This window comes from Larimichthys crocea, chromosome VI, assembly GCF_000972845.2.
Source record: "Larimichthys crocea isolate SSNF chromosome VI, L_crocea_2.0, whole genome shotgun sequence".
NCBI classification, from domain to species: domain Eukaryota; kingdom Metazoa; phylum Chordata; class Actinopteri; family Sciaenidae; genus Larimichthys; species Larimichthys crocea.
Window position 1 is genome coordinate 8,162,761 of NC_040016.1, and position 23,740 is coordinate 8,186,500.

The 23,740-nt window shown below is 43.0% G+C and overlaps 1 protein-coding gene across 1 annotated transcript in view; it reads right to left on the reverse strand.

Annotated features, from left to right (window-relative positions):
• LOC104922729 (eukaryotic translation initiation factor 4 gamma 3) overlaps positions 1-23,740 on the reverse strand; it is a 53,209-nt gene that overhangs the window by 25,364 nt on the left and 4,105 nt on the right. The window contains exons 2-12 of the mRNA XM_027279432.1: positions 17,926-17,998; positions 15,097-15,264; positions 13,419-13,511; positions 12,466-12,498; positions 9,546-9,566; positions 6,930-7,109; positions 5,006-5,117; positions 4,717-4,877; positions 3,778-3,903; positions 2,390-2,666; positions 1,015-1,794 (exon numbers count right to left, since the gene is read on the reverse strand). Of these exons, the coding sequence (XP_027135233.1) occupies positions 1,015-1,794; positions 2,390-2,666; positions 3,778-3,903; positions 4,717-4,877; positions 5,006-5,117; positions 6,930-7,109; positions 9,546-9,566; positions 12,466-12,498; positions 13,419-13,511; positions 15,097-15,264; positions 17,926-17,998 (2,024 nt within the window). The remainder of the gene's footprint in view (positions 1-1,014; positions 1,795-2,389; positions 2,667-3,777; positions 3,904-4,716; positions 4,878-5,005; positions 5,118-6,929; positions 7,110-9,545; positions 9,567-12,465; positions 12,499-13,418; positions 13,512-15,096; positions 15,265-17,925; positions 17,999-23,740) is intronic.

The following is a 23,740-nucleotide window of genomic DNA, read 5'->3' on the forward strand; positions in this document are numbered from 1 at the left end:
TTTTTTTTTTTTTTTTTCGGGATTAGAAAAACCTGTTAGTCAACACTGAAATCCGTTTCAAACGGCAAATACTTTTTTTTTTATGGTTGTCGACATGATAAAAGAAAAGGCTTTAAAGTCACTTATGATGTCATCTGCACAGTCCCAATATGTTAAACTTCATCCATCTGATCAAACTAAAACAAACACTGTTTGCAGATAGTATCTGACAGAGCAGAAACAGATGCATGGAGAAAGTTTGACTACAATAATTCAGAATTTCTCAGGAGATCTCCAGGATATTTTCAATGGCATACAGCTAGTGTGACGAACATATACACCATATATGTTTGTCACACTAGCTGTAATATTATACTATATATTATATAGTACTTCAAATTCTTTTCTTGTGGGCAAATAAATTCATCTCGCTATAGTTAAACTAATAAACTAATGAGCATAGAAAAGATATTAAAAAGGGCGAGAGGAAGTGACAAACAGGTGAAAGGTTAGATTCATTCTGCAGAGATCAAACATAAGCAAAAGATGGTTTGCTGAATCTGACAATGAAGCAGAAAAAACTGCCATGAGAAAGTTTAAGATAGTTTTTTGTCTTATTTTATCATAGTGACAGGTCAACAGGGCTCCGTATAGATGCTGTTGAGAACTTTCGGTTCTGCTCCTGTCAGGTGTGAAAATAATCTGAAGTGGCAACACATACATTTAAAACGCATCTCGAAAAGGTTTTGGCTTTTCTGAAAGGATGGTAACTGTCACATCATGTTGAAAGTTTATTCTGTCGAACAATGCTGTGTCTCAGTGCTTGATGAGAGATTATCTGTCGTGGGTGCTGAATGGGCGCTCATAAAAACAGCCTAACTCAATAGAGCTGCTTTATTTTGCTATTTTGACATAATACCATGAAAAAACTATTTTAGTGTCACCTGAAAAAATAAATCAATAAATAAATAAATCAGTCCAAAGACTCTTTTGTTAAAACACTTTTGTTACAGAGATAAATTATATATGCTGTACCTGTAGTGGGACTCTTCCTGGTGAGTGCTTGTTGCTGGGACTCTGTTTTGCTGTCAGTAATGCCTCCGTGTGCCTCTGTCCCCACTCTGGGGACGAGGTCTTTAGTGTCTAAGGGCTTGCTAGGCTCATCGGCCTCTATTGTGGCCTGCACTAGAGGCGGAAGGCCAGGCGGGAGCATAACTGGCAAAGCTGGGGCGGGGCTTGAGGTCAGGGTGACTGGCACCACAGCCACAGGTGCCATAGGGGCGAGCGCAGCAGCAATGGGCACCTCTGGCCTCATGTCAGAGGGCAAAGTTTCAGTGGAGGAGGCATCTCTGTAAGCAGGAGCAGAGGCCTGGGGCTGGAGTGCAGCTGTGGACAGAAGAGAAGGCTCGTGAGCCGGGGCGTCAAGCTCGATCCCGGAGTCTGCAAGGCCATTCAAAGCCTTGGGAGTCGGTGCTGGCGAGGCAGCCAGAGTTCGTGGGGCGTCTGAAAGAGGCTTGTCTGTGTTGGGAGTCTGAGGTTGCGCCACAGGGGGTTTGTGCTCCCCGACCGAGGGGGAGGGAGAGGAGGCTGAAGCAGTGGACTCCCTGGCTGCGGGACGCTCACTTTTGTTGGCCACTGAAAGTGGGAGAGTGGCGGGGGCAGTCATTAAGACAGGGAAGGGAAGCTCTGGTTCAACAGTAGAAGAGGGCTCAGTTACAGGAGCGTTGGCCTCAAGTCTCTCCACAGGGGCTTCAGGCTGCGCAAGCCCAGGTGAGGAAGACTTCTGGACAACTGGCTCCAGTTTTGGCGTATCATCTGAAAGGATGAAGAGATAGATCACATACCGCACTTAAAACAAAGTGTGGGTAAAGATGTTTAGACAAACACAAAGCTTCTCTGTAGCAAACTTTTCGTTGGTAGGTGTTATAATACAATAATCTTAGAAAGAAAACCAACAGCCCCAGGCTCAATAAACCAGACAGACTTTAGCATTTCAAATGTCGAAAATTTATGCGATGTAATGCTGGTTAAAGTCTTCCAGCCAATTACTGAAAAAACAGCTGCTGACTCTGCTCTGTGATTTGTGGGTGAAATGAAAGTGAAAGCGGTGTGCGGCCTGTTCTGAGAAAAAGAAAAGTGAAACATAAAATGTGCTGGGAAATCACTGATCTCACAGTGGAGGGTTACTGATGTTGCTGCTCCACTTGAGGGGGACATTGCCTGATATAGGAGGCAATGACACAGCAGTAAAACGGAGTGTAGTTTTCTTAAGGAGCCACAGAGATTTTTGCAATTTGGACGTAAAAATATGGTTCAAACTGCATCGGTTAGATTGGTAAGTGTTGGACCCCTAACTTCTTAGGAGTTGTAGATGTGTTTTAAAGAAACAGAGGGGATTGTTGGTGCAGACCTGGCCCTGGTTTGGTGTCTGAAGCCCCAGTTGTCAGTGGCTGCTGTGGCTGCTGTGGCTGTTGGGGCTGTTGGGGCTGTGGTGGCTGTGGGGGCTGTGGGGGCTCCAACGTGTAGCCTCCAGGATGGGCCTGCTGTGGCTGAGGAGGCTGCGACTGCTGCTGCGGCTGCTGCTGTTGCGGCTGTTGTTGCTGTTGCTGCTCTGGAGTCTGTCTGCTGCTCAGCGGCTGCGATTTGAGGTAGAAAATGTGAGGATAATGAGGGTGCGGCCATAAAAACTAGCAACACAGAAACCCAGAAAGACAGGCACAAAGATGTAGGCAAGCACGCAGACGAAAAACAAAAAAAAACAAAAAAAAGCCCAAATGCAGGATTAAGCAGAAATAAATAGCCCAATGAAGTATGGTTAGATTAAGAGGACGGCAATGAAGGACAAGACAGAGAATGAAGATCAATGTGGGAGGAATGGCGAGAGGAGGGGAACGGCTCCGAACAATGCAGAGAAAAAGGGGGCAGATATAGAGAGAAATAAAATCAAAGGGGGCAAAAAGAGACAGAGAAAGAGAGGAAAGACACTGTTAACATCCACAGAAGGGCACAGGGAGGAAAAGAAGTCACAATATCCTTCTTCAGAATCCAGGAAAGCTGTCTTTTTTGGGTTTGATACGTTTAATTTATTAAAAATCTGCTAATGGCATTGACATGACCCAGAGCTCCACTGCTTTCCATTTTATCCAAATGATTAGGAGCTGCAATGCCAGAAACAGTGGTACACTTTTGGTTAGAGCCACAGCCTCTCAATGTAAATACAAAAATGTGTTTCTTTAAAAGGACAATCTGAGTGGATTCTGTAGAAGGAGTAGGAGAATACACACAGTACATATGCGCAATCTACTGTAAAAGGTCGTGAGTGAATAGAAACAGTGATAGGAAGGAAGCAGGTAAGATTAAAACAGCTGTTAAGAAGATTAACTGTTAGGAGAAATATACATGTAAAGAGGTTTTATAGATGTTGTATGTTATTCTAAAAGATCTTTCACAGGTTAACATGACTAAACCAAGACTGCCTGAACATAATCACCCAACCACAACTCTAAAACTACTAATAAAATTATTTTTCTTACTGATACTGAACAATAAACAACAGCCATGTTCTAGACAGAAAGTCACCGTAAATATCTTATGAGGGGCAACATGGCCGAGTAAATTACTAGCGCCACAGACGCGGTGTCCTTTCGTTCACACACCCGGCGGATTAGAGCACAGAGCTAGCGAGCAACATGAGACGCCTCTCGTCTCCTCAGCTAAAGCTGCAGCCTTAATGCTACACCGCCTCAACTGTAACTAACGCAGGTGAGCGGGTGGGTGAGGGCATCAAGAGAGCCATACCTGTGGGGGCGTAGGGGTAGAGGAGGGGCGACCGACAGGAGGCGTTGAATTCCTGCTCCCTGAACTCCCTGCCATGATCTCCTCTGTGATATCCCTGCCACCCTGATTGGGGTCACGGATACGGATCTGGGAGGACAATGGCACAAAAAAACAGACCTCACTAAAGCAGCCAAGTCTCGGAGCAACCCTTCCTCAGACATATTTCATATATCAGCAACATTATGGGATAACAGGGTGTAAATTAGGGTCATGTAAGTACATTTGTGTTTAATTTTTAGATGATACATTCATTCATTCATGATCACAGAGACACAATGTATCTTCATTTTCTTTTTCTAAATGTCACAGTTGATAGTTGCAGCACATTCATTCACAAGCTCAATACAGACTTTTTAAACGATAAAAACAGGAAGTGAACACGTGAAGTTACAGCAAAACTCTCTAAACATACAGTGTATTTTAACGTATCTTTGTGCATGATTCAAAAACACATGAAGCCTGTAAATGATCAACTGTTCATGTCTTTGTCATCACACACGCGCAGGATAATTTAAATGCTAGATTAAAGTGTTACCGTTCTATTCAGTTTGTCAAATAATTCCACAATTATGCAAAACACGAGAAAATAAACGAGAAAATAAATCATAACGGGGCAACCTCCACCTGCTGATGAAGATTATACTGTATGATATGATCGAAAGCTATTGAATTAACAAATAGTACAGACTGTTTTGTCAGCTGCGGTTTCCTGAACTGTTAAGATCAACTTTCAAGCCAGTGTGGATGAGAAGTCTTTAAGTCCTCTTCATTTCTGATGAAAATTATGAAATATGATCGAAAGCTCCAGAGCAGCACGGACCTTGAGGTGAGATTGTTTTGTCAACATATAGGTCAAGTTTGTTGTTTTACAAGCTTCCATGAAACTACTAAGATACTCACTGTTTTCTTCTCACGCTTGGCTGGTGGAGGTTGCTGTGGTGTAGGCACTATGATGGGGGTTGAGGTGGGGTACACAGTCTGTCCTGGGTAGTAGGGTGGACCAGCTGTGGGAACGGGAGCAGGAACCGAGGGTGAGACAGGTGGGTGGTACCTGAGGGGATCTGAAGGAGAGAGAACATCGATGCATTCACTGCTGCAGGGAGTCACAAGGCTGATGTGGTGAATTAAGATTGCAAATGATGATCTATGTGTGGGAACATTATGCGTCTGTGTTGGATTAATGACTCACGATATGGGGCAGGGTACTCCCCTGGCCCTGGACCAGGATAGAAGGTGCCAGACCCTGGAGGCTGTACAGAATACTGCTGAGGAGGTCCCACGTAGGGTGTACTGTGGCGATACTGCAGAAGTCAGAGTGACAGGTTAGGAGAGCAGCATGAAGGACAAGGTGGAAAAAAAAAAACATTTACAAACTGCACACGTTGGCAATCAGTGGTGGTATTTTTTCTCAACATTTGGACGTTATTTCATAGACTTTAATCGTCCTTCTGTGAGATTTTGGATCCATTAAATTCTGTGTTATAAACTGCATTTCTCAGTCATTTCATCAGTCAAATCTAACCAGTACCAGCTGCAACCACAGAGGATTTCTCTGCAGTCATTCAGCACAAAGACAAGACTAGGCTGAAATCTGGTATATGTCTAGACTGTGTATGGTCATGTGGTTGCATCTTTAATGAGAGTTCATAGATATTAAATATTCATCTTCAGTTTTCTGTAGTGTTCTGACATGATTAAGCTACGTTTCAGCCCAAAAGTGTTATAAATGTAGCAGCAAGAACCATACTTTCTACTCATCTTGAAATGTTTGATTTGAAAGAGACCCCACTCCAATTATTTATAAATCAATTATTAACTCCCCTGCTCTTTCATTTCTTTCTATCTGCAGGATGTCTCTGACTTACTGTTGAGTGTTTTGTCAGTGCGATTGTTATTTTGAGTACTTTAACAGTACGCTCTCCCTCATGCCTCCCGGCACACAGAGAGCTGTTTTCTGTCTCTGTCTTCTCTCCATGTTGGACTGTTACAGTGTTTAACCAGTGTCAGCCTCTCACAGCAGTCAGTTTTATGTTGTTTTCCAGTTTCATTCCCCTGTGATGAATATTAGGTATTGTACTGTCTGTCATATGCCATCTGTGCGTGTGTGATGTAATGCGATGCGACAGTGCACTGTGATGCACTGGAGAGGTATGGAGCAGTTATTGATTTCACATGTGAAAATAAGTGTTTGTTTGTGCTTGTGGGTACCGGACGGACCCAGCGGGGCGTGGACCACATCCTACTGTGGGGTACGCACGGTAACTCCAGGATTCTTTGAGCATTGTGCAACTCTCTGTTGTTTTGGGGAGCCGATAGTCTCTAAGATGGGGCTCGTGTAGTACGTAGGAGCATAGGCTAAAAGTTCTGCACAAGAGAGGGATGAACACACTAGTCATAGTCTCAGAGGGTTGTGCCTATATTTGAATCTGGAATAGTATATGTATTTATATGTATGTTCAAAAGTACTTTCATGGGGTGGTTGGTAGTGTAGTGGGTTGTGCAGGCACCCTGTGTATAGAGGCTACAGTCCTCGCTGCAGTCAGCCCAGGTTCGAATCCCACATCGGACGGCCCCTTACTGTGTGTCATTCCCCCTCTCTCTGCCCCCTGCTTCATGTCTCTCTTCAACTGTCCTGTCCATTAAAGGCATAAAAAGCCCAAAAAATATACTTAAAAAAAACTTTCATATATCTAATGTGCAGTCATAAAAAGACAACAAAAAAGTGCCTCAGCTACATTAAAAAAAATTGTTCCAATATTTTGGGAAATTTATTTTCTTGGCAAGAGTTAAGTATGAAGCTTGATACCACTTTTGTACCTGTCTGGTAAACGTAAAGCTACAGCCAATAGATGGTAAGTGTAAAAACGATGTTGTATTTTTGGAGTCTAACAATTTCCTCGTTCCAGTTTATGCTAAGCTATGCTAACATAGAGCTTCATTTGATAGACAGCCATGATAGCATCAATCTTCTGACTGAAGAAGCAGAATTTTAAACTATTCCTTTAATTAGCTCAATCTAGCCAGTACCACCTGAAATTCATTTTAAGACAAAGACTATAGCTGGGACTGAGGTATAGCCTGAAAACTTCAAACGTTTAGCGTGTCCGGGTCACCTGTGGGATGTAGTACTGTGCAGCCTGTGGAGAATGGAAAGGCATGGGTGCCATGGTCATCATGATTGGTTGGTTAGTGGGGTAGACAGCCGCTGTGGGAGTCTGTGATCCAGGCCGTATGGAGGGTGTGTTTGTAGGGATGGTGGGCCTCGCAGTCTGCATCTGAGTCCTCTGGAAAAACTGAAAGCAACGTGTGAGAGAAACAACAAAAGACACTTAGTACAACCCCAGAGGCAGCTGTCTTATTTCAGCGTGTTGCCGTGTCTTCATCGGAAATACTAACAAGTACTTCTTCAGCATTTGGCCTGCACTTTCCTCACAGTGAGACAGCATTGGGTTTTTAATCAGCATTTTAAAAAACATCTCTGAACTCACATCACTGCTGCAGACCACACACACCAATACATTAAAACTACTCTGAGGGATGGAAGGTAGACACACAGACACTTTTACACGCCTGTTAAACAGCTCTATAATCAACCTATAAACCCCACGAATTGATTCACTAAACATTTTTAACGACTGGATTGTTTGTAACCGGTGAGCAATATTATGAATCAGACCGATGACACTGGCAAATTAGCGAGCAGCACTCACTCTATTGACACATTGATCCTAAAGAATTCCTCCTACAATCATCTAATCAACCAAATAAAAGCTTTAAAAGTGCAATTTAGTCAGTCAAATTTAGCAAAAGAAGGCCATGGCATATAACCACTACAGTGTGCTACAGAGTGAGAGTGAATGGTCTCAACTGTTCCGTTCACAACTTGTCCTGTGCTCATCATCATCATCATCATCTTCTTCTTCACAAGGTTCCAATTACGAAAGTGGAGGAAGGCAGACATCAAAAGGACTGAAGTGGTGGATAAAACAGATTTAGAAAGGTTTCACCGGCTGAATGGAGTCTGGATGCAAAACTTTTGTGCTGTTGTCAAGGGAGCTTTGTGGTACCTTGACTAAAACGCCTTTAAAAAACTTGCCAGAGTACACTTGTATTAAACATTTTGTTTAGTCACACAACACTTTGTTTAATTCTTGTTTGTTTTGTGTGTCTAATTCAAGTTGCTTTCCATTCATAAAACCTGTGACCAATCAGTTACGAGACTTCCAATGAAACCTGATACCACTTGCAACCCAGACAAACAGATGCGGAATGAGAGCGAGAAGATTTAAGGTTCGTCACAAAGACGTCACACATCTGAACACTGGTGGTTTATGGTACTGTTTTTGCCTGGGGGGGTCATTGGGTTTTTTGAAATTCGGTTGACATTATATTATTGTAATAAATGTAATCATTATTAATAGATGGAGGATCTCTGTGAGATGATTGTTACTTAAGACATGTTCCTACAGTTGGATTAGCAACAACGTTGGAGAGCTTTTCAAAAAGCAAAACAGACGTTGCTGGCAAAGACGGGCATAATTCACTGTTTCCTTCAGAAAACTTGAAAGGGATTAGCCAAAGTGTACATTTTATTCTTTTTAGATATATTTTTCTTAATTGGCCCATCTGTCTGCGCTGTGAAAAGCTGCACCAGAATCCAGCTGTAGAGAATGAAAAAGCTCTTGGACTGCTGAATGGCTTCAAATACCTCTTTTTGTGCCTGAGCAGCTTGGCCAACCTTGCAGCTGTACTGAATGTGTGACACACCGCATGGCTCTCTTCATCAGGCAGCAATATGGGCCTTTTCTTGTGCATCGCAGAGCACACAGAACTCGGAAACTATACTCGTAGTGACTGTGGCGACAATGACTTCTATAGAGCACGTCACCATCAGTTTAAGTTTAATATTGGACGGGGCTTTGTGTTTGGACGGGGCCTGAAGAAAGACCACTACCAACAGCTGTGACCGACTTCCAAACAACTCAGGCTCAAGCTGGGAATACCCAACCACAGTCACAGTGTGCTGCAGCGAAGGAGAGCAGAATAAACAATGCTGTAAAACCGTCTAAAAATACCCGGGAGGGAAATCACCTTTAACATAATAAATCAGGTTCAATGGCTTTATTTTGAATGGGCCTGTGGAAATCTGGAAACGACCAGGAAACTGTTCATTACCAGCTACCCGACAGACAGTCGCAGTTTAATGGCTGGCAAAGCCGGAAATATGATTCAACAGACAAAACAAATTTTCAACAGTGTCAACAAAAAAAGATGCTTTGTAACCAGTCAGTGAAAGAATAACTGTGCTCTCCAACAACACTGAAACAGGAAACTACAAAATAATTTCAAAGATTACATATTTCCAACAGGTAACAGACACTTTATCACATGGACATGAAATGAACTTAAAAAAAGGAGAGACTACTTTTAGGGATTATCTTTCATTCCGCATGCTGTTCATTATAAACTGTGCAAGCTAATTAAAGATGAGTAATGAATGAAGCAAACATGAACTGAAAAGTCCAGTAATATTCTTCTATGGAGATAAAAAAAAAAAAAGACAGGACATAGGGGTAAAACAATGACAGAAGACCTCTCTACTGAGCATACACTGTAGTGAAGATGAGTTGCAGGGTTAAAGGTTAGGAGGGATGGGATCATTTTATGGTGATCCCCCCCATCATGCCATGCAGGTCTGCAGAGACTTTGGACACAGAGGTAAATGTTACCTGGATGGGCCTGAATCCTCCCTTGAGTATTGAAAGCAGGAAAGAGAGAAAAGCCAATGGGAAACTGTACTGGTGAGACTGAAGCCTCAATACAAAAAAAAAAAAAACAAGCAGGCAATCATTCACCCACACACACACCCATCAAGACAGGAAACTACCCAATTATTTCCATCTACCTGACACAGTGCCTTTTCTGTGATCGGCTAAAATAACTCCAAAAATCAAAAATAACCTGCTGGTTCTGGTTTATCATTGAGTGAGGGGAGAGAGGAGGGGGTGGGGGGTGCAGCGGAAAAAGCTGAAAAGTCAAAATGTCCGCATCAGCATCTGACTTGTGGCACAAGATACCCACATACACATGAGCCTCTGTCACACACACACACTTCACTTCGGGGGCATTTCCTTTCTCAAATTGTGCAGCCGGAGCCTGTGTGCCAGTCTTCCGCTTGCTTTGCCAATTTGGCGTTTTCCGGCCCCAATGGGACCTGACTGTCACCTGTGACAATGACTCAGCCACGGTTGATGATGTTCAGGGCTGCACTGGGGCGGGTTATGGACAGCCTTATGTTTTGGAGCTGAGAAATGTCACTTCACTGGCTCGTAAGTGATGAAATAAATTTTTGTTGTTTTTTGTTAATAAAACAGACAAAAAAAAAAAAAATTACTTTCGTGTCCTTGATCTGATGTAAGTTTGTAAGTCAGTAACTTTCGTGTCCTTGATCTGATGTAAGTTTGTAAGTCAGTAAGTTGAAGTTGCCTTAGTCTTTTCTATATTTACTCGAGCATCGTGGTGCAATGTAAATAAAGTGAAAGTTTGACCTCAAATACTGTCAAAGTAACCCAGTTCTATATATGAAACTAGGTCAACACCACACCCCATACGTTGCATATTAAGGTGGAAATGTTGACAGAAATGTACAACATATTAAATCCGCCGTTTGAAGGATCCAAGAGGAAACACTCAAGGATAAACCTTCGATTAATAGAGTTACTTACACAGCTCTCTGGAGGAAACAACAACAGTTGTTTGTTTTAATGGTAACTGTAATTTCCACTGGTACTGACCTTTTGGATAAAAAGCTGTGTTTGAAATGAGTCGGTCACTGAAGTGGAGGGGGGGGGGGAAACAAAACAAAATAATGATGAGCCTTGTTTGGAGACAGACTTACATTTTGGCCAAATGAATTAATTTTCTGATCTCTATGTACCCTTTACTGTGCATTGAGTGCGTTTCATGGGGACAATGGCTGTTTTCTCCATTGGTATAAAAGACCACTGTTCGGCTTGATCTGCTTTCCAACTCCACTTCCGTGGTGGCACAAGAGATCCCAGCGCCAGTTTGTGACAGCCAGAGCATGCACTTGTGTGTGTATGTGTATGTGTGTGTGTGTGTGTGTGTGTGTGTGTGTGTGTGTGTGGGCAAACCCTCCCGACTTTGACACCATACTATTAATAGTCTCCTAAAAATTTGTCCACACAGAATCATCCAGAAGGTGAGAATGTTGCACAAGGTGCATGTAGGGGGACCTGGGGTGTGAATAACAAATCAATCTTAAAAGTGGACAGCTGCATGAATCATTACAGCGCGAACCAAGAAGCACAAACCAAACAGGAAGTCATGTGGACGAAATGTCAACACCTAGCCCTGTCTAAGACTCTTAGCATCCACAAGCTAATACACAAACAGTGTCATAAATGCTGCACAGCCAGACACGAACACATTATCATGCCCTTCATAATCTAATGACATTGGTGTCAACTGCCTAACAGAATGTAATCTACACAAGTGTAAGCCATGAGCTCTGTCCTTCACTACAGCCACTCAACACTTTGTCTTGTTTCACCCTATAAATGTATGATTACCGCTTGATTAATAGACATATTCAAAAAGCAATGAGAAGTAATCAGCATCTTAAGAATAATTCTTACAGTCCCTGTGGAATCTGGCTTATAGATGTACTTGTGAAGAAATCTAGACCATGCCGTTTCCACCCAAAAAAACCCCAATAAAAACAGCCAATTTGATTGCAATACCTTGGTGTAATTACTGGAAACAAATGAGACCGTGGTCTCATGAGGGTGTTGTCACTGCAAAAAGTCTGACAGACTGAGCTGTGCAAGCACCAAAATAACCACGTCCCTATTTCTGTTTCTTGGTGTAAAGTTATCTGCAATACAGCAAAATATCCTTTAAGACTCGTTTGATTCCATATGTCTCTACTATGCTGAGGCCAACAATACAAGGGCTCTAAAAATAAAGGAATAAAAACACCCAATATCAAAACAGTTATCATAAAGTGATAAGTTGGGAGTCAGCCCTTATGTCCTGTTTGATAAGCAAACATTATAAGTTACTTATTTCCCACTTTTAATTTAGATTCTCCTTATTTTTCACCCAGAAATATACACTAGTTACTTTGTCTTTGGCTAAATGTGATGAAGAACATGATACTGTCGTTAGAAATGTCCAAACAGAAAACTGTAACGGAGGCTGGGAGAATCACGTTCATTAGGATACATCCTGTGTGAAAAAAGTTCCTTGTTCCGCTCAGAGCTCAAGCCCGCATCACCCGGGAGCTTCATTGAAGCTGATAAACACTAATAAAAACAAATTCAATTCTTGGAATGAACAGAGATCAATCTCGCCTTAAAAATCAACATGAATAGTGCAGGGACACACCCGTCAGAGCAGCTCTCTGCACCTGGCTGGATATCTTGATTAAATAGCAGCACGCTCAGAAAAAAAAAATCTCCATAACTACGTCCAAGATACGAAGGCCTTTTTTTTTTTTTTAATAAATAAAAGGGAGAGCAGACAGCTCCCCACAAACAGGCCTTTGCCAGCAGGTACCAGCAAACTGCTTTGATGATGATGATGCGAGAGAGGGAGCAGGAGAGGCGTTCAGCGGGGGTAAATTACCTGATGGTGGGTTGGTCGTGGGCCCGTAGCAAACTGGTGGGGGAGGGAGGAGAGGTCCAGCAAGGAGATTTGAAGCAGTGATGGCAAAGCAGGGGAGAGGAGGGAGGAAGGTAGGGAGGGGGGGAGAAGAAAGAGCATAAGAGAGACACAGAGATAAGATGAGCGATGAAGGCAGATGCTTTAAGAATACAGTACAAAACACAGAGGAACAGAGCTTTAAAAAGACACGTGGCAGCATGATGCAGCTCTCAGATCCAGGGTCAAGGTGTATGTTTGCAGAGAGGTATGTTGCTGCATCATACAATGTAGATATTATGATGCCAAATTGATAAATACACAAAATAATATGATTTGTAGTGGATTTAAAACACTTCACACACTGACCGAGGTCTGGTTAGCCCTGCTCTGCTGATGGGGGGGGCTAGGCAGGAGCCAGACGAGATTAATAAATAATGCTTACTAGGTGTACAAGTACAGAGAATGCTGGCAAAGTAAATACAATATTTTGAATTTTTGTACTAGGCTTGTCTAAAAAAAAAAAAAAAAAAAAAAAAAAAAAAAAGGTGTTGGCTATCTTTAAATGGATTTCCTTAGGCTGCATCGAATAAACGCTACCAGAGTGCAGCTTGACTTCACACAGAGATATTTTAATCTAAGAAAGATAACAACAACAAAGACGCAGGGAACAACCTTTTAACCTTTACGTTGCACTTCTAAACTCTAGGCGGGGGATAACAAAGCTCCAGAGATACAGTACAACCGACCATAACAAGCCTATAAAGGAGCCCTCGTTAAAACCCACGTCAGAATGCCTCCCTGCCATGAGCCATGATTGAGATCATTCAACATTTCTTCACATCCTTCCATCGCTGACTCGATCAAACTTTCACAGTAAAGAACAAACAGTTTGTGTACTCGTAAGGAAGCTGTGCTGGAAATCTAAAGAAACTCACCGGGCGACTTTGTGGCTGTGCATTCATTGGCTGTGTCTGGGGAGAATACACTAGAGGGGCAGAACCAGCATTTTGTCCAGGGTTGTACGGAGACTGTGAAAACAGGGAAAAAAGGGAAGAGAAAGAGAAAGGAGAGGTTTCATTACGTACACACCAGGAACTGTGCAGCAATCAGTCACTAGTCATTTCATTAAGGTGTTTCAGAGACCAAGTGGAACCTTAACAATACACCAGACATCATGACATTACCTTACTTTGGATGTTGCTGGGAGAAAATGTTTTCGATTGGGGTTTAAGTACTGCGCAAAGATAATTGGTACCCTCAAGGCCTGAAAATCCTGCATTCCTTTATTCCTCATCTAGTGTGCAGTGGAGCTAGGCAGCAGTGGGTTTTAAGCAGATCTGCTTACTCTTCTTCAAACTGCTGCCGGTGTGCTTGCGATAATTTAAGTTCGAACTGGCAAACCATCTATAGACGGCTGGTGAGAGACTGGAGCTGCTTTAGGGTGAGGCAGGGGCCATGGGGCTATAACGGTAAAGAGGAACAACGAGATTCCTCGGATGCACAGTCGCATACTTCCAGAGAAGCTGAGTCATGCTTGTCAGAGAGAGAGAGAGAGAGAGGATGCCAGCATCACAGCAGCAGCGTCACAGTCTGACAGTGAATGTCTTAATGATTAAGCTATTATATTACATAGATGTATTTAGTGTGTGACTGTATTTAGTCAGGCTTATTCTTGATAAACAAGAGGATGAAATGCCGCCTTAACTGAGTGATTTGTTCTTCCCATCATGCTCGGCCGTGACTGTTTTCTGTTGTGTTCTGGTGTCTGTGGTGAATTTTTTTCCATTGCCTCAAATTTCTACCATCATAATTGATTAAATAATCTTGCCTAATTCCAATCCAGTCATTGTGCTCCTGACCTTAACCCTGCTAGTACACAGGATTTTACACCCACAACACTCTTTAACGAATTCCCAGTCCTGATTATTTCACACTCTGACTTTTAGAGCTTCTACCCAGAGAGCCATGAATCTTCGTCTGAATATTCAGATGCTTTTGAAATGTTAAAGTAATGATGTTGATGCTTCACAGGGGACTTCTTTCAGCTGCAGGCTCATGGATCTGGCTCCAATATGTAATCCGGTGGTTAGTACCGCAACCTCCCAGCAGGAAAATTGTTCTACGAGAATAACCCCGTTTTTTTTTTGTTTTTGTTTTTTTTAAAACATCATACATTCATCGGAATTTCATTAAAACAACACAACACACATGGCTTATGGCCATATTAGGACAGTAGTGGAAAAAGAATGGACAAACAGGAAAATAAAACACGTAAAGAGTTGATGAAATGACAAATATTTACAGGTTAGGTGCAGGCGACATGTGTAGAATTTCATACACTGCATAGGTTTTCACTTTATTATCTCAAAGTTACAAATTTGAGTAATCAAAGTTTACAGTATGTTCTCGGTATGTGCTATTCATTTAAACGTAAAAGCAGAATATATTTGTGAAACGTCATCATGATGTCATTATATTGACAAATTCTTTGACTTGAACTGTCGCCAAACCGAACAAAAGTCATGAGGAGCAAGTAGACAAATGGACAGATCACAGATGCACACGCAGAGAGAGAGAGAGAGAGGATGACGGCGGACACAGTGACAAACTCACCCCTCCGCCTGCCTCCCAGCCCTTAGGGTAGCGATATGGAGAAGCTGTGGGTACTGATACCTGAGAGAGCGCCGGGGAGTGGGCATGACCGGGCGGGGTGCCCGCCAAGCTTGGGTGTCCCTTTGTGATGTCGTGAGCAGTGAAAGGAGGGCCAGCAGGCCTGGATACCTGTATCACATAAAACAGTAAGGTTAGACAGACAAACTAAACGAGATATTATGTCACACAGATACACCGATGTGTAACAGTCATGGCAGTATTCCACAGGTCAGTCCTCCCTCCTGGTGAGGAATGTAAATTAAGTGCTCAAGCTCTAGGATTAGCCACTGTATGTGTGCAGAGGTGAAGACCTGTACTGTGCATGGGTTGTTGAAGCCCGCTGGGCCTGGCTAAGACTGGCCTCTTCTGCTATGTGCTGTGCCCAACTATGCTGTGCAAGGATGTCTAGGCCTCATGTGGCAAAACTGGGTCAAGTAATCATATTACGATCCTGCTCATCTGTGACAGATAGAGCGCACCTGGTACAATAGATACAACTGAGTCATGCTAAGCAAGCCAGAGCCGAGATGGGCCAGTGAAGGAGGGTTCAGGGTTCAGGCTGCTGCCAAATGAGCCGCTTCAGGAAAAGATGAGATTTGACTCAGCTCTTAGCCAGCCTGTGGTGTGGCAGGATGGGCCTTGGCTGCTGCAGCTGTAGCTGTGGGCTGGCACCACTGCAAGTGCTGCTTGTTGCTGCAGCAGACCTGACACACAAGGGAATGAGATGGGATACTGCAGGAAGAGAGCAGGAGGCAGACGCAGAGACAGCCTGGAAAGCCGGGCTTTCTCTCCGGGGGCCCTTTTTTTTCTACACAAACTGCCCATTAAAAAGAGATGAAAAAGCACAACTAACATCCAAATCACATTATATTTAAGTACTACAGGAAATATTCTGCACAACTCCTACAGTAACAATCCCTCCTGCATCTCTACATCTCCTCTGTGTGGCCCACTTCCCTCAGATGACCTGGGATAAAGCAACTAATCTAGCTGCTGTTGCCAGGGGAGGAGCCTGCTCTGCTTCAGGCGACTGACTGATTCTGAGGACATGAGGAATGATGGGATGGGGGAGGGGAGGCTATAGGAGCTTTACATGAGGCAAGGGAGTGGGGGAGTGGGGGGCACATCCACCGCACAGAACAACTGTTTCATGCCATGGCCATGGTTTATTTCCACCAGTGTCATCACTGTTGCAGGAAAACAGAGCTAGAAAATCTCAATAAAACCTGCTGTTTCCAGTATTGTTGTGTTACAATGGATAAATAAGCCTGTCTTCAAACGTACAGTGACTTTTCTACCTACTGTACGTCTGCATTTCAGAAAGGTTATCATCAGTGTATCGGCTTTATGGTGTCAAATTATCGAGGTTGCATTGCTAAAGTGGGCTGCTATTCTCGTTAAAAGGCAGAGATTACAAATAAAAGCGCCAAAGGGGTAACACCCAAGGCAATATTTTCCCCACAAGTAGAGTGCCACAATAGTATTTATTTTGTCAGCTCAGTTCATTCTGTGCGAGAAAAATCAATAAGTGAAGTGAAAAAGGAAATCGATATTTCCCATCTTCTAATTTATATAGTAAACACTCATTTACAAGATGTGCAACAATACACACGGAGCTATCTGCTTACTGCGGTTGATTTGAGTCACTATCAGTGTCACGCAAAGTCTGCAAAGCACATCTAAAAAAAAAATAAATTAAATAAATTCTTCTCAGGGGAGAAGCCCAGAATGGCGGAGCAGAGCACAGAGGGTCTGCAAACAGCAGCATTCAATGCAGATCGCTGTGCGGCATAATGGCCGCTTGCAAAGGTTGTCAGGATGTCAGGCCAAGATCCCTCAGAGGAAGGGAGGATGCCATTTCGGATTTGTTTTTGTCTTTAGGGAGATACTGTAGGTGCGGCTGGTCACTGAGGACAAGACAATAAAGAGGTGACACATTTCCACAGCAGACCTCATGTGGTCAGGTCACAGCATTATGGCTTAAAAAGCACCCTCTCTTTTAGGTTGTAAAAAAACAAACAAACAAAAAAAAAAAACAGATGCATGTTTACTGTGCCTATAAAAAGCTACACAACCACTACAGAGGTTTGTTCACACTTTCCAAATTTAGTAAAATGTTGAAAAATATATAAACGTATGTAAGGAAGAGTGAGAGCTTTTACAGCCAACATTATCTTGCATGGTACAAAACCAATGTGGCATTTTTTAACTCGATCCATCACTTGATAGTTTATTATTAGGTACACTTGAAAGAGGAGAAACAAGTGTCCAAAAAAAATCCCCAGAAATGTCTGTGGTGCTCCAGAGGGGTCACCTCATACGTTGACTTATTTGGGGTGAATTTATTTACGATCAACAGGCTGATGAATCTGATCAGACATCAGTGTGAAGGCCTACATCATGGAACGATTATAATGTTCTGCGAGAGGGCTTTTTAATATTTTGTCCACCCTATTTACATCAATGAGGGTGAACACAATATTAGAAACGTCTCTCAGTTCGATGCAATGCAGTTTAAAACAGGAGCAAAATCAAGAACAGCCTCCAAAAATTACCATAACGCTGAATCGACACCTCTCTGAAACGGATTCAACAAAACTTGAACATTGTAACCTCCGTGTAGGTGGTGTTGCATAAGGCTGGATTCGTTTTAGCCGGGTCTGCCTATTCATCACGTCACAGATGACCAAATGTTTCTGAATCTTGTGTCTGTGTGTGTGTATTTTCTACACATGCCCTGCAGCCTACAGGTGAATGCATAAGTGAAAGGGGCTGCGTGCAGTGACTCACGCTGTAGACTGCAGCGACTCCAGGCTGTGTGGGGAAGATTCGGTCGTCCAGTGATGGCTGACCCCGTGGGATTCTAGGAAGGGGTGCGTTAAGGAAAGCGCTAAAACTGCAGGACAAAAAAATAAAAAGTTTCATGCTTGATATGAGCGGGACAGCTCATCAGGTAAGACTCCTGTCATGTTTTAGTTCCTGCCATACCACAAAATAAGCATGGTGAAATCTAAATATTGCTGAACCACTTCCTTCCACTCGGTTTTGATGCAATGCATTTAGCCGGTTCAGATCACCAAAAGGGCTTTCCTCAAACCCCTATGGCTTGCATAGTTTGATTTTCAGGATCCCCCGACCACTCCACCCCGCCCAAAATGCCCCATCGCTGAGAGTACACTATGTACCTTCACCATTTTGCAAGTGTTAAAGAGAAAATCTGAAATGGATTTCTGGACCACTTCAGGCGAGGGGACAGACAAGAGCAGAAGATTAGAGAACTGCAGAGGAATATCAGGGGTAGAAACTTCATTCAGTATTAATTCTCCTTTCACATGCTCAAGGTGGAGGTCAAATAAAAACCCTCTTAACATAACAACACTTGTAAAAACACCCCGGGCTTTATTTATGCTTTGCTCTGTTTGAACAAAAACCAGAACACAAGACGACTTTCTTTCAAGCTCCCAAAACATGTAATAATGAGATTGACTCTGGAGACAACGCTCAGATGTTCGGGGAGACAAAAGATGGAATGTGTAACAGCCACATAAAAGGGGGAAGCCCTGTGGTTAGTAACCTGCTCAGGCAGTTGTCTGTGACAAACAGACTCACATGGTCACATGGTTTATGGGAAACTGAACGTCTGGCTTTCTTCCTTCTACCCAAAACACGCCTCCCTTCTCCCCATGGGCCAGGTTATACTAGAAAATAAGCATTTCATATGACGTGTTGTCTGATCGTGTAAGAAATCAAAATATGTTTACAGTTGTTCGACTCTCTAAACACTCAGAGGGGGGAAGCCGTGATAGAGAGGAGATGGAGGATGAGGGCAGGGGTAGAAAATTGTTTAAAAATGGGGTATATATAAATAACAGTCTCTGCTGGGAGACGTTCATTGTGTTGCACTCAGAGAAGTTCAAACCGAGCAAAAACCATTTCTCCTCTGCACAGCTGACCGGTCACGCCGTGAAGCCGGTGTGAATATCAGATCATCTGTTTGTGAACTGGTCCAAAGCTACCCGACCGTCCAACAAGCAGCTCTGACGGAGTAAACCGGGCTAAACCCTCTTTCCTTTTACTCTGCTCTTGCCTGCAGGGGCCGTCATCTCACTTGGCCTCCTGCCAGCACCGCTACTCGTAACCAACAACACGAGAGAGAGAGAGGAGAGGAGAGGAGATGCGGAGCGAGAGATTGAGAGACGAGAGATGAGGAGGGAGTGCTGATGAGAGAGAAGATGAGAAGGATGGAGAGAGGCGGGAGGGAGAGAGAGAGAGAGAGAGAGAGAGAGAGAGAGAGATAAGGAAAGAAAAGAATTATTTAGAAAAGAAAAAAAGGAAAGAAAAGAGGACTGTGATTCAAAAAGCAGAAGCGCAGCAGGAAGCACTATCTGTTTCATTGTCGGGGAATTTGGAAAAACAGCAGGAAGCACTATCTGTTTCATTGTCGGGGAATTTGGAAAAACAACATGCCTACCCCCAAACGTGCACACGCACACACACACACACACACACACACACACACACAGAAATTAGGAATAATTAAAGGCTCAGTCTCGTCACACTGACATGACAGCCTAGGTAAGGAGAAGCACAATTAAACCGTGCTATGGGCGATGCAGTATTTTTATTTTTTATCTCTTCATTTTGATGTGTCAAGAATATCAGAAAGACTCAGAAAATCCAAAAGTTATATATTTTTTCCCTTTTAGACATACAGTCTCACAAAGCAGGAAGTAGGTGATAAATGTAATAGTAATAACCACTTGACTTGACCCAGGTCTGAATGGTGCAATACAAGAAGGGGGGCTATCAACAGTCAGGCAACATGATCCGTCTGCTCTATGTGACTACATGACCGTTAGCTGGCAGGGGCAACGCAGTCTGAGACTGTAAACAGAGGGAAGGCTAGAACGATGTATACAGGTGAGACTAGGGTTCAACCTGTTCCAGGATCAAATCCACCTGGAGATCTGGGGTCAGCAAGCGTCCAGAGAAGGAAAATCAAACACACAACACACATAAACACAGAAAAAGAAAAAAAAGATCAGGTAAGATGAGACAGCTAAATCTTCCAGGGATTTTGGCAGACTTGATGTTCTTGGAAGCGAATTGTAAAGACGAGAGATTATTTAAATGGATCGAAGCCAGCATGCAGATTTCTGTCATCTCAGAAGGTGAACACCTGTAGTCATGGCAGGATGATATGATGATATGCCGCAAACTTAGCAAGCGTACTGTTTGAACACTTGTGCTGGAGTAGATTTTCAGATCAGATGTTTTGGGGGAAAACTCAAAAGGCGAGACTAAATCTATTCCACGGCAAATTGACATTTAGGCAACACGGCAAGAAATGGATTTAATTCTTAAACAACGATCCAGTTTTGTTTTCCCTCTGGACAACATGCAAAGTAATTCTATTTCTGAAAAGGTGTTTGTTTCAGACGTAGCGTGGCGGGACACTTTCACATCTTGATTTGAGTTTCTGCACTTATTTTTGCAGTTCAACGGCTGACTGCAGGTGATGAAAGAAAATATTCCAAACATCGGTTTAAACATCGATGTCGAGCCCTTCACTCAGGCCTTAATGCCCTGACCAGACTAATTAGATATCTGTCATTAGTTTGATCTGCATTCATTTTCTGATTGAGAAGAGAGGGCACGCACAACGTCAACTTACTACAGGGATCATGCTTCGAGGAATAAAAGCGTCAGCGTGGCTCGAATATTTCACCTTCACTGAGACAGAAGAAATGCACATTATGGATCCTTGAGGGCCACAGATATCATATATTTTGAAAAGCAGCTCACATTTCAAACAGGGTTCACACCTCCTGAGCAAAGCTAGGCCAGCACTGATGTTGAGGTCAGATTTGGCTCTAAAACAAGTCTGCTATAACAAACCCATGCCGACCTTTTTTTTGTTGAGATCGTAAAGTAGCTACAGCCCCTCCTCCTTGACCCTTAACCCTACAGTGACCTGTAAGCCTCAATTAGGAGGCAAAAGCTGCCGTGGCTTGTGCTTCATCATTAGCTTACTGTAAAGCCATTAATGTGCTGAGTGTGTGTGTGAGAGAGAGAGGAAGGGGAAGGCAGCCTTGCAAATAGTAGGTGTGATCAGGAGGATGATACAGCTCAAGAAACTGTAATCTGCCATTACTGGATGAATTAATGAATCGCAGCTGCGTAGTTAGCGACCTCACCCCGGAATAAATCACAAGAAATAGCCAAGAAAGAGAGGCACGAGAGGGTCACAACTTGATAGGTTTTTTTTTGCTGACTTTGCTGCCCGGTAGCAGCAATAATGTCTGCACTGCCACATAAGAACACAATTTCTTTGCCACAGAGTCACCTAAACGCAGCATACATCCGAAAATGCCATGTCTGCTTCGAATGACACAGCCTACCTGGAAATGTCAGTGCAGTGGGTTCAGAGTGGAGGCACAGGAAGCGAGTGGAGACGGCCCAGATGGTGCAGACACAAACCCTCCTTCTCCCTGCTGGCCCACTGGTGACTCTTGCACACACACACACACACACACACACACACACAGCACAGCACAGTTGGATAAAAGCAGAGCTCACAAAGCTCTTACCGCCTGCCGTTGCTGAGACTGCTCTTTCACTACAGTGTGTGCAATAGGTGACAGGTTGGTGGATTCACCTCCAACAAGCCGAATCTTACCCAACAACGGCTCTGGATTTCTACATCGTGTTCGGTTTTACAATTAAAGAAATAGGCATTCGATCTTTAAGAAGGAGGCAGACACAGAAAATAAATACTAAGTGCCCCTTTAGGGATTATATAATATTACCTCTGCATCTTTCATTACTTAATGGGTAAATCCAATAACTAGATTTGCTTTGATCATGGTGAAGTGATGACGACCGACCTGGGAACCCGACAAATCTGCAAGCTCATGTTTTATTTGCTCTGGCAGATGTGTCTGGTGCCCCTCCCGTTCACACAGATTTCGAGCCAATCTGGATCTGGTCGGGCCAATCAAAACTCTTTATCTAATATGAGGCGGGTTTGATACACTTACTGCAAAAGGAGAGTGACCTTATTGGGTGCTGACGTGGTACTGACGTACAACCAATGACCGTTCTGTTGAATCCACCGACATGTCGGTTAAACAAACTGGAAAAAATACACTTAAAGCTTTTGTTGATCAAAAATATGCCTTACTTCAGACAGGATTTGTTAATTTATCAACTATGCTACGCCACATTATGTAGCCATGACTGATTGTCAGATTCATTTTGGTGTACGCCGTTTGATAACGGAGATCGAAAATGAACTGAGAGGTTTGAGGTCAGGCTACGTGAAAAGATGGAGAAGACAAATATTTTATGGCCTGAGACAATTACACATGGCCTGTACAGAGAGGGCTTCTCCCTTTTATTACAAAGCTGGTCTAATGATGAAAACATTGTGATCTTTTAAGAGAGACATCAGTGTGTCGACACTGTATTTTGTTGGAGGGGAAAATGCAAACAGTCTGCCGTGCATCTCTGAAACGCTGCCACTGTGTGTTAAAAGATGTGAAAGCACCTTCTTTTCTTCTGTGAGACTTTGGACACATACTTGAGAAAACATGAATTAGTCTTTTGGAATGTAAAATGACTTGTTGTTAAATTGTGTGACTCAGACACAGGTGATAAATTATAGGAGCCAAATTACACTGACCCCAAAAAAACAAACAACAAACAAATGTAGAAATTGCTGGGGACCCTGCGGCAGAAGCAAAAACACAGGCCAACAGTCAGAAACAGCAGCCAGGAATACTCCATCACGAGGTTACAGGTTTCTGTTTAAAACAGCAGCAGCACTGCACTTAGCCAGCGGTATAACTCGCTTGAAAAATGAAAACTGACCTGGCTGACAAAAAACACTTGCCAATGGAAGCCAACAGTTTCAACAAACAGTACGCAATTATTCACCAAAGGCAAGTTTCACCATGAAATGTTTCTTTTTTTCCCCGACTATGCTCTGAAGAATAATAATAATAATAAAAAAAAGAGACTGAAATATGTCACAAAAGATGACTGAAACGGTTTGCTTTGCAGTGCGTCTTTTATAACTGCACACAAATGAAGCAATTATTCTGCTGCAGCGTATTATAACATGATTTATTGCATTTGTAGGAAAGGAAGAGCATAAATCATTCGCTCTGACACCAAGGTTAACACTGTACCAGCAAAGGTTGTTGCACTCTTTGCTGACAAGTGGACGCGAACATTCTCGACTCCACCACCGACTTTACAGCATCACGGTTGTGTGGGTGGGATGGATCTCCAAACACAGACGTCTTTGTGAATACAATATTGTAAGAACAGTTAAAACGAACTTAAGCAATTACTGGTTGTATTTGTAAAGCTTTGGCTGGAGTAAATACAGGTGCTAATTCCAGATTGAGAGAGAAAAAAAAAAAGTGATGTGACTTGTGCGCAGAATGTCTTCTTCAACAGGCCACTCCCTCTCTGGAAAGAACAGTCCTGCATGCTGGCTCATAACAACTCAGCAGTTTATTTATAACATCCCACAGTGAGTATGCTCATGAGAATATTTTCTCATGCAGGCTGGACACACCTGTCCTGACATACAGGA